At 31.3% G+C, this 11587-nt stretch overlaps 1 protein-coding gene across 1 annotated transcript; it reads right to left on the reverse strand.

The window, feature by feature from the left end:
* Nucleotides 1–10794: 10794 nt before the first annotated feature.
* On the reverse strand, nucleotides 10795–11220 carry LOC141695807 (DUF724 domain-containing protein 5-like). The gene has a single exon (XM_074500020.1). The coding sequence runs from the start codon at nucleotides 11218–11220 to the stop codon at nucleotides 10795–10797; it is 426 nt and encodes a 141-aa protein (XP_074356121.1).
* Between the last annotated feature and the right edge of the window lie 367 nt (nucleotides 11221–11587).

Consider the following 11587-nt stretch of genomic DNA (forward strand, 5'->3'; position numbering starts at 1 on the left):
ATCATGCGGGAAAAGATGGGACACTAGGAAAAAAGTGTGTTATATGAGAAAGGTGTATGGGAGAAAAGTAATAAATCACTAATTATGTTTACAAGAATCACTAAAATTTAGAAAGTTCTGAAATTATAGTAATTTTAGTTTAGTGATTGTGTTAAATATAAATAGTGATTATCATCATAATATAGCAAACATGGTATACAAATTAATTGCTGGAAGATAGAGAAATATATAATGAAGTCAGATTTTAAAAAACATTTGTCCATTAATGAAACAAAATTAAAAATATATAGATTTTTTTTATAAATAGATATACTATAGGGAGTTTCAGTTGGAATTCAGGGGAGGAGACACAAAGAGGTTGGATAAAATTTGTGTGGTGGAGATTCATTTCAAGCTATAATTTGTCATTGGTTTCTAATATTTATAATAAGGTTGGTTTCTATTATATAAATATATTACATTTTGTACAATTAAAATGATCTTTGCACATGTATGTATTAAATTCTTTAAATTATATAAATTCCTCAGTTATTTGAGATGGTATATATAACTCAATATTTATTTAACAGCATTGAGAAAATAAATAAAACATATTTACATGTTTATATGTATGTATGTGCGTGTATTTATGTGTTACTCTAATTTCTAATTATTATATCATAGATGTTAATTCATAAAATTGAACAAATTAAAATATAACAACTGATGAACAATATACAAACTGAAAATAGTAATTGTAGATCATGAGAGTCGTTAAATTTGATAAATTAAAAATGAAAAAGTTATAAAATAAAGTAGAAACTGAAAATTGTATCTTTTAAAAGACATGGATAATGGTGTTGAAATTGGGGTAACTGTGCACATGAGTTTTGTTTTTGGGGAGGGTGTGTGTTAGTGAGGGAGAGAGGTGGACCAGAATGACACATGTGACAATGTGTGTTTGTAAACATACCACATAATTTATATGCATACATAATCTTATTCGTATTCTAAAATGAGAAAGGAACATTATACTAATTATAATTATTATATAAAAATTAACTATGTATAAAATTCTAATGAATTAAATAGGTTAAAATTTAAAAATATTTTTAAAGAAAAAAATTAATATACTAAATTATTGTAGAATGAAGTCTCAGTTGAAAAAGAAAAAAATGTGTGTTTTAAAAAAGAGAGAAGAAGAACCCATCAAGAACCCCACATAAAGACCTACCATCTACAACTCAATGTAGAGAAAGTATATGTGGTAAAACTTACCACCATCATTAGCTACGTGGTCATCTAGCATTTATTTTACCTGATAACAATTTTGCACGTTGTTTAGGAAAAATCTTCATGAAATTAGATGAAAAGTCCACCATTGCTACATGATGAACGTGTCTCCAAATGGTTTGAAACACTCAAAACTGTTATTTTAACAAGTAAGTTAGTATTCATATAAAACTCTTTATTGGTCAGTGGTCATTTTCATTTAATATTTATTTAAATTAATAGCTATTTGTTTACGGTGAAAAAATGAAAGAGTTTGATGGAAATTATGCTTTGCTCAAAGAATAAGAAATGTCCTCATTTCGGTTTTCCTTAAATATGTCTTATGATGAACGTCTCTTCATGTGGTTTAAAGCTATGAAGATTGCTGCTCATACTACGAGTAAACTAGTGTACATATTAAAATCTGTTTTCACACAAAAAGTTATTACTTTTAATTTCATTTTTATTTGTGGACCAATGTATAATAAATTCTAGTGAAGTTTTGTTTTATGACCATAGCAATGTATTGATCATGCTTAGATTTTTGATATAATAAGTTAGCTAGTGTCATAATGAAGGCCTTGCTCACATGTGTAGCAGTTTTTTGTAATACACTTTTTGCTGTGCACGCACCTCGCAGGGGAGGAAATTCAATCAATTTACTATAATTTGTAGTCAAGATATTATTATTTGATTCTCTCAATGTAATGATCATATTTTATCAGTTGTTAAGAGAAGCCCACTCTAGATGAGTATTGAGTCTATGTCGGCATTTGGCCTGTTCCCCCAGAATCCACACGTTCAAACGTTGTTCTCAGGAAAAAGGGTTCCCGTGAAGGATCGACAATAACTTTAATTGTTGAATTTGTGAATGTTGTTGAGAAGACACGCACTTTGCAACCTAATGACCCAAAAATTCTTTTAGATGATATGGTGGAAATCCTTCATAAAGTGGAATGTAATGGGTTTGATGTCAATATAGTACGTGAGCATGTAGTGCAATTGCTATCAATAAAGGACAAGGGGGAAGAACATAAAGCTAAGGCAAAGAAACCTACTAATCAGAATAAGGAAGAGGATGAAAAAATTAAAGATTTGAATAATCGCATATGTTTACTGCAAGATTAGCTTGCCATGCTTTGTCAATTAAAGAGCAAACAAATCAACTGTTGCTCATCTGAAATAAGACAGATAGAGAATGACTATCTCCTTATGACCGCATTATGCATATTTTTCCTTTTTTGGGTATTCTCAATCATTCATAACTTATATCTTTCATTATATTGGTTAGTTTCACAATAAAGTCAGTATGTAACACTAACCAATAAGATGAAAGAAATAACTTATGAATTATTGAGAGTCCCCTAAAAAAGAAAAACATGCATAATCCCCTCATACGGAGATAGTACTTCTATATCTGTCTGTTTTCAGATGAGCGACAGTTGAATCTTTCTGCTCTTTAGTTTACAAAACCAAGGCAAGCTCTTCTTGCAGTAAACCTATTCGATTATTCAAATCATTGATTTTTTCTTCCTCTTCCTCAATCTGACTTATAGCTTTCTTTGCCTTAGTTTTAAGTTCATCCCGCGTATTCTTTATTGATAGCAATTGCACTACACGATAACCTTATACATTGACATAAAACCCATTATATTCCAATTCATGAAGGATTTCCACCGTATCCTCTAAAATGCATGTCTTCTCAATAACATTGACAAAGTCAACCATTAAATTTATTGTCGAACCTTCACGAGAACCCTCTTTTTCTGAGAACAAGGTTTGAAAGCATGGATTTTGGGGGAACATAAACTCAATACTCTTTCAGAGTGGGATTTTCTTAATAAATGGTAAAATATGATCATTATGTTCAGAGGATCGGATAACAATATCTTGAATACAATATGTAGTGCATTGATTAACTTTCCTCCCTCATGAGGTGCCTACATCATCAAAAAGTGTATTACAAAAAACTGCTACTCATGTGAGCAAGCCCTTCAATATGACACTAGCTAACTTATTATATCAAAATTTTACGGAGGATCAATATATTGTGATGGTCAGAAAACAAAATATTGACTCAATTTATTGTACATTGGTCCATAAATAAAAATTGAATAAAAAGTAATAAGATTTCGTTTGAAAAGGAACTTTAATATGTACACTAGCTTACTTGTAATCAGTGACCAGACTAGTTGGGGTCATGCAGGGTCCTTTGACCCACTACACTAAAAATTTTATTATTAAATTTTATATATTAAAATATAAATAATAAGTTTTTGTACTGTGACCCCACTAACTAAAAAGACCATGTCATCTGCCACTAACCAATTGATCAGGTCATCTGTATTCTACTTTACGGTACAACTGCCCCAACAACACGATAAATCCAACAATATGATAACATAAGTTACTGTCCCCACAAAAATAAATAAGGCATCAGTGTTTACCATTTTTAATATTTATATTCTCTCTACTAGGTTTGTTTCTTAAGTTCAATTTTAATTGTAATTTTCCTATTTATCTTGATTAACTTCATATTTAGTTTATATTTAGTGTTAACATGTGCATTTTTTTATAGTGTGAAATTTTTGAGACAAAAAAAATAATAGTGTGACCAAAAAATTATTTTATAGTTTATATTTAAATGTGTGCATGTGTGTGCATATATATTAAAATTATTGATTTACTAAATTATCTTATGATTTTAAATTTTCCTATTCAACTTTAATTTTGTTCTATCTTATTTAACTGTTTAAATATTAGTATTAATATGTTGCCAAGTGCCAAATAATTACGACGCTTAAAATTGGGAGAAATATTCATTGTATCATTAAAATTTATTCTATTTGTTTATTTAAGTTATAATATTTTATACTCATAATTTGTAACGTGTGTTTGCATGAAAATGTTAAATTTTATGACAAAGTTTGAAGGCCATTGATTTTGGAAGGCAATATTGGGTCAAATGGAGAACCAGAATGTGAAATTAGCAAAGCTGGATTAAAAAAAAAGAAAGTTCAAAATGATATGGAGGTAAATGATGAGGATATAGTCTGGGACTCCCAAAATCTATTGAAGAATTTGATTCTCAAATCCGAGATGAGGTGAAAAGACGTTACATTCTTATTGGACCTGGTCAACCATTAGCACACAATTTTCCATCGACTATTATTTCATAAAAAAATAGATTTTTCCAAAAGAGTTGGTTTGAAACATGTCATTTGTTGGAATATAGTGAGTCAAAAGATGCTGTATTTTGTTTTTTATGCTATCTATTTAGAGGAAACAAGGAGCAAACAGTATTTGGTGATGCAGTTTTTGTGAAAAAAGGTTTTCAAAATTGGAAGAAGGCATTAGAAAGATATAAAGACCGTGTGGGAGAGTTAGGGAGTGTTCATCATGACTGCGAAATACAATATTTTTCTTATATAGATCAAAGGCAAAGTATAGTATACAGTGTCTCAGATGCAAAAGGTAGATTTGACGGGGCTTACAGAACTCGCTTAACAGCAAGTGTCGATGTGGTCCGTTTACTTCTTAGAAGTGGTTTAGCATTTCTTAGAAAGGTAATTTCTTAGAAATGATGAGTCGGAACATTCATCCTATAAAGGTAATTTCTTAGAAATTCTACATGGTACAATGAACGGTCTCCTAAAGTACAAAATGTATGCCTCAAAAATGCCCCAAGGAATAATCAACTCACTTCCTCCAATATTCAGAAAGATATCATCAAAAACATTGGAAATTGTGTGTTTTCTATATTGACAAATGGTGCGCGTGATAGTTCAATGAAGGAACAAACGTCTTTTGTTTTACGATATGTGGATAAGTTCGGTGAGGTACTCCAATATTTTATAGGAGTGACACATGTTAGTGACACATCTGCTATATTTTTGAAACTTGTCCTTAAGAATGTTTTGACAAAACAAGGTCTATCAATTTTGAAGGAAAATCCCAGCACAGGGTATGTTCATTGTTTTTCTCACCAACTTCAACTAGTTGCACTACGCCATAAGTGCACATAGGCAATGGTTTTTATCCAGCGTTGCACGAAAAGCGTTCCATTATCTATAAAATTTTCAGTTTATTGCAACACAGTGGTGAAAGCGTTACATTACATTGAAGCTACTGTTGCTAATAACTGTTAGTGTTGCGCAGCATGCAACAGTAGAGGTCATAGCGTTGCATTAGATATTTTTTTTATTTAATAAATGCTGACGTGGAAAATAAATCTGAGGTGGCATGTTGGGGACCCACGGGTGCGGACTTGGCATGCTGACGTGTCATATCATGTCAGCATTTTAGGCCCCATATGGGACCCACTAGTGACGTGGCATGCTGACGTGGCATCAGTGGGACCCACATGGGGGACCAAAATGGTGACGCGGCACACAGTGGGGCCCACTTGATGACGTGGCAGCTGACGTGGCACTTCAGGTGTTCCATTTTGCTTTCTGGTGTTGCAGTAGGTTATTTAGTATTGCGTTAGTTATAGTACTATTCTTAAAAAAAATTGTTATATTCATGTTCTAATTTTTTATATAATTTTTAATTGATCCAACCATACGGATTTTATTTCCTACTAGTTTTAGAGATGTGTAATTTTGTTTTAAAAAAATTTATATTACGTGTTTTTTTAATAGTCAAACCCCGATGCACACGGGTTCACATTACGTAGTCTTGTTCCGGGTGGTGATTCTATTTTTTTAAATTTTTTGTTCACCAATCCAACCGTACGGATGATGATACCTACTAATTTTAAAGATGTCTGAATGGTTTTTAAAAAATTTAGATTTTATATCATATGTTTTTATAATAGTCAAATTACGGTCAACACGGGTTCCTATAACCATGACTTGTCCCGAGTGGTGATTCTATTTTCTTAAAATTCTTGTTCAACGATCCAACCGTACGAATGATGTTACCTTCTAATTTTAGAGATGTTTAAATTTTTTTAAAAAAATTTAGATTTTATATCACGTGCTTTTTTAATAGTCAAATTACGGTCAACATAGGTTCTTGTTACCTAGTATTTTCCCAAGTGATTATTCTATTTTTTTAAAATTCTTGTTCAAAGATCCAACCGTATGGATGATGATACCTACTAATTTTTTAAATATGTAAATTTTTTTTAAAAAATTTAGATTTTATAGCGTGTATTTTTATAATAGTCAAATTACGGTCAACGCGGGGTCCTATAACCAACTCTTATCGCGAGTGGTGATTCCCTTTTTTCAAAATTCTTGTTCAACGATCCAACCATACGGATGATATTACCTACTAATTGTTGAGATGTGTAATTTTTTTTAAAAATTTTAGATTTTATATCGTATGTTTTTAAAATAGTAAAATTACGGTCAACACGGGTCCCTTGTAGATTCTTGTCCCGAATGATTTCTATTTTTTTAAAAAATTTTGTTCGAAAATTCAATTATACAAATAATTGTTCCGATTAATTTTATCATTTCGTGTTATTTTGACATATATTTTACATTAGTTATACAATTTTCTTATAATATTTAAAATTGTAAATGTTTAATAAAAAACTGAAAAAATAATTAAATGATGTTGAGACACAGATCTGCACACTTTCCCTGGCCAAATAATTGGGCGGCTATTTTTCCCCCTTAACAAAAATTCACTCTTTCTCTCTAAATCGGAGCTGATACTCGAAAATTAAAATATTATTAAAAAAATTTAAAGAAAAGAAACAAGATATTGATCAAAATAATTAAGAAATTATGATTGTAAAGACTTAATTAAGTCAAGGCCTAGTCCGTTAACATACAAGCCCCAAAAATTTATCATTTTTATATAAAACCCTAACAAACATAAATCATTAGCAGTAGCCGCCTCGTCTTTCAATCCCTCTCTTCACTCGAATCTTCACACCCCTTCTCACCTCCACCATCCTCTCCTCCGTTCACCTTCTTATTGTATTCTCCTACACTATCATCATATTGGCTTTTATTTGAAAGCTCTGGAGTCGGAATCCAACATTAGGATGATGAAGAAAAATAGCAAGAGATTGATGGAAAACAACGAAAAGTTGAAGAAGTAACGAGATGATTAAAGGTAACCGGTGCGAGAGATAAGGGCGGGAGTTTATTTGAGAGAGAAAAGGCAGAGCTCTGCATTTTCCGCAAGAGGCCAAATATCTGAGCTGATATTCGAAGCCTGATATTCACTCTCTCCTTCTCACTCTTTAAACTCTTTCAATTGGTAAGTATGGGCAACATTTTTTCTAAATCTGAGCTTCGTTTTCTAAATCTAGGCAACGTTTTCTAAATCTGAGCTTCGTTTTTAACTTGCAGATACTTTGGGGGCTTTACATTGGTGGATTTTGCAGGTAATTTTGCAGATATTTTGAACTTTTTTTCGATTTAGGGTTTATTTTTATGTCTTTTGATTTGGGGATTTAGTATTTCGATTTAGGGTTTATTTTTAGGGCTTTTGATTTGGGGCTTTAGTATTTCGATTTAGGGTTTATTTTGAGGGTTTAGTACATGGCTATGATGGATCTTCAGGTGTTCCTCTACCTAAAATAACAAATATGTTTGTAATTTGAATTATTGTGATCAGTTTTCCTTCTTTTATATCCTACCTCAAGTTGATCATATTCTATTGTTTATCATACCTCGTCAATGTTTAAGGATGTTTCAAGGCAACAGGAGGTCTCGTCATACTTTCTTTTCAACTTTTCAGGAAAAAATGAAAGGTTAATTTACAAGCTTCTAATCCATAATGTTGAGGAGCTCCTCCCCATTGTGTACACTCCTGTAGTTGGTGAAGCTTGTCTGAAATATGGAAGCATTTTCAGGCATCCACAAGGTCTTTACATCAGCTTAAAGGAGAAGTATAATTATATTTCAGAATCTCTCTGTATTACTCTCTATCTGTATCTGCATATGTCTGTTTCAGTTGATAATATTTGTATCTCAGTTGACAATTCTGACAAATTATACAAATTTCAGGTGCATTAACTTATCTAGTTATCTTCATGTTTGTTTTTTTTTAATTAGTATTAATATTATTTACGGAAAACTAATGGCTTGTAATATTTGTGGCAATTTTCTACTACATAATTAAATGATTTAGGGTATGGGAATTCCTGAAAATCTTGCTTTACATACAGCACTTGCTTAATATTTGACATGAAACCCATTATATTCTAATTCATGAAGGATTTCCACTGTATCCTCTAAAATTTTTTTTGGCTCATCAGGTTGCAAGATGCATTTGTTCTCAACAACATTGAAAAAGTCCACCATGAAAGTTATCGTCGAACCTTCATGAGAACCCTCTTTTTCTGAGAACAAGGTTTGAAAGCGTGGATTCTAGGGGAACATGCCAAATGCCTGCATAGACTCAATACTCTCCAAGAGTGGGCTTTTCTTAATAAATGGTAAAATATGATCATTATATTGAGAGGATCGGATAACAATATCTTGACTACAATATGTAGTGCATTGATTAATTTTCCTCCCTTCTGAGGTGCCTACATCATCAAAAAGTGTATGAATAAAAACTGCTACACATGTGAGCAAGGCCTTCAATATGATACTAGCTAACTTATTATATCAAAATAATAGGGTTCGAACACCCGAATCTGACCTTAAAATAATTTTATAATGATTATCGAGTCTTGAAAATAATTTTGGATAATATTTTAAAGCTCGAAACAATTTTCAGGAATTTTTAAATCAAAAATAAATAATTAAATCTAATTAAATAATGAATTAAAATTAACTAAGAAATAATTAAATTAATTGATCAATTAATATGTAAATTAATTCACTAATTAAATAATTAAATATCAACTAATATTAATTAATATTTATTTTTAACTTAAAAATAATTTACAGAAATTAAATACTAAATTTTGGAATTTTAAAATAAATAAAAATCAATTTCTGAAAATATTTTAAAAAGAGAATACATTTTCTAAAAATAATAAATCAGAAATCTGATTTTTAAATATTTTTAAAACTAAAATCGGATTTTTAAAAGATTTTAAAACAGGAATATTAGAAATGAAATGGTTTCAAAACTTGGGGGACTAAACTGTAAGTTTTACAGTCGTCTTCCACAAGCTCTACCAACTTCGGCGGCCGGCAGGCATAGCTTTGACATGAAGTAAAGCTTTGACTCCCAGGAACACTATCTTACAAACACAAATCATAAACACTTCCTGAACAAGCCTGAAAAACTGATCAAAGTTTACACCGCTGTTGACCTCAATTTTCCGACCAACGATTTTCGGCTATCGTTTGTTCATCACAAATATACCAATACATTTGTCTTTCAACGATCTACAATTCTGTGGAATCAATTTTATCTAATAATTCTTGAATCAAAAACGCCCAAATTTCAATTAAGAACATTCAAAATCTATAAACCCTAATTTTTAAATTCGAGAATCAAACTGAATTTTCTATATGTTATTGAACTCCAAATTAATCGTATAATATACCAAATGATCAGGAAAAAAAGATCTACATGATTCTAGCATCAAATCACATAAACAACATCAAGACCAAAAATTCATATTTTAATTATCAAATAATTCGAATTAAAATAAATAAATAAGAAAAACACCTTGATTTCTGCACTAAAATGGATGATTGATTCAGAAAGTACTTTTTGAGAGATTCGATTTGATATATGGCACGCCCGAATCGGAGTTCGATAACCCCTACGTTCGAGGGTTTGATGGAAATGATATTTTGCTCAAAGAATAAAATTTATTTTCACACAAAATGTTATTACTTTTTATTATATTTTTATTTGGGGACCAATGTACAATAAATTATAGTGAAGTTTTGTTTTATGACCATCGCAATGTATTAATCTTCCGTAGACTTTTGATATAATAAGTTAGGGTAACGCTCATTCTTGGCCTGTTCACCCCCAGAATCCACACTTTCAAACCTTGTTCTCAGAAAAAAAGGGTTCCCGTGAAGGATCAACAATAACTTTAATGGTTGCCTTTGTCAATGTTGTTGAGAAGACACACACCTTGCAAACCTGATAACCCAAAAAATATTTTAGATGATATGGTGGAAATCCTTCATAAATTGGAATATAATGGGTTTGATGTCAATGTCGTACGTGAGCATGTAGTGCAATTGCTATCAATAAAGGACAAGCGGGAAGAGCAAAAAGCTAATACAAAGAAACCTACAGATCGAGGAAGAGGAAGAAAAAATTTAAAATTTGAATAATCACATACGTTTACTACAAGATTAGCTTGCCTTGGCTTTGTCAATTAAAGAGTACAAAAATTCAACAAACTGCTCATCTGAAATAAGACAAGTAGAGAATGACTATCTCCGTATGACTAGATTATGAATATTTTTCCTTTTTTGGGGATTCTCAATCATTCATAACTTATTTGTTTCATCTTATTGGTTAGTGTCACAATAAAGTCAGTATGTGACACTGGCGAATAAGATGAAAGAAATAGGTTATGAATGATTGAGAGTCCCCAAACAGAAAAAATGCATAATCCACTCATACAGAGATAGTCCTTCTCTATCTGTCTTATTTCAGATGAGCGACATTTGAATCTTTCAGCTCTTTAGTTGATAAAGTCAAGGAAAGTACTTCTTGCAGTAAACCTATGCGATTATCCAAATCATTGATTTTTTCTTCCTTTTCCTCGATCTGATCTGTAGCTTCCTTTGACTTAGCTTTAAGTTCATCCCGCATGTCCTTTATTGATAGAAATTGCACTACACGATCACCTACTACATTGACCTGAAACCCATTATATTCCAAATCATGAAGGATTTCCACCGTATCCTCTAAAATGTTTTTTGGGTCATCAGGTGGCAAGATGCATGTTTTCTCAACAACATTGATAAAGTCAACCATTAAAGTTATTGTCGAACCTTCACGAGAACCCCCTTTTTCTGAGAACAAGGTTTGAAAGCGTGGATTCTGGGGGAACATGCCAAATGCCTGCATAGACTCAATATTTTTCCAGAGTGGGCTTTTCTTAATAAATGATAAAATATGATCATTATATTAAGAGGATCGGATAACAATATCTTGACGACAATATGTAGTGCATTGATTAACTTTCCTCCCTTGTGAGGTGCCTACATCAGCAAAAAGTGTATTACAAAAAACTTCTACACATGTGTGCAAGGCCTTCAATATGATACTAGCTAACTTATTATATCAAAATTCTACGAAATACATTATGATGGTGAGGAAACAAAATCTTGACTACAACTTATTGTACATTCGTCCACAAATAAAAATTGAATAAAAAAGTAATAACATGTCGTGTGAAAACGGATTTTAATATGTACACTAGCTTACTTGTAGT

Source organism: Apium graveolens, chromosome 11, assembly GCF_009905375.1.
Source record: "Apium graveolens cultivar Ventura chromosome 11, ASM990537v1, whole genome shotgun sequence".
NCBI lineage: Eukaryota > Viridiplantae > Streptophyta > Magnoliopsida > Apiales > Apiaceae > Apium > Apium graveolens.

Coding starts and splice junctions, on each gene's coding strand:
- LOC141695807 (XM_074500020.1), bottom strand. CDS start 11,220: ATGCAGGCATTTGGCATGTTCCCCCAGAATCCACGCTTTCAAACCTTG.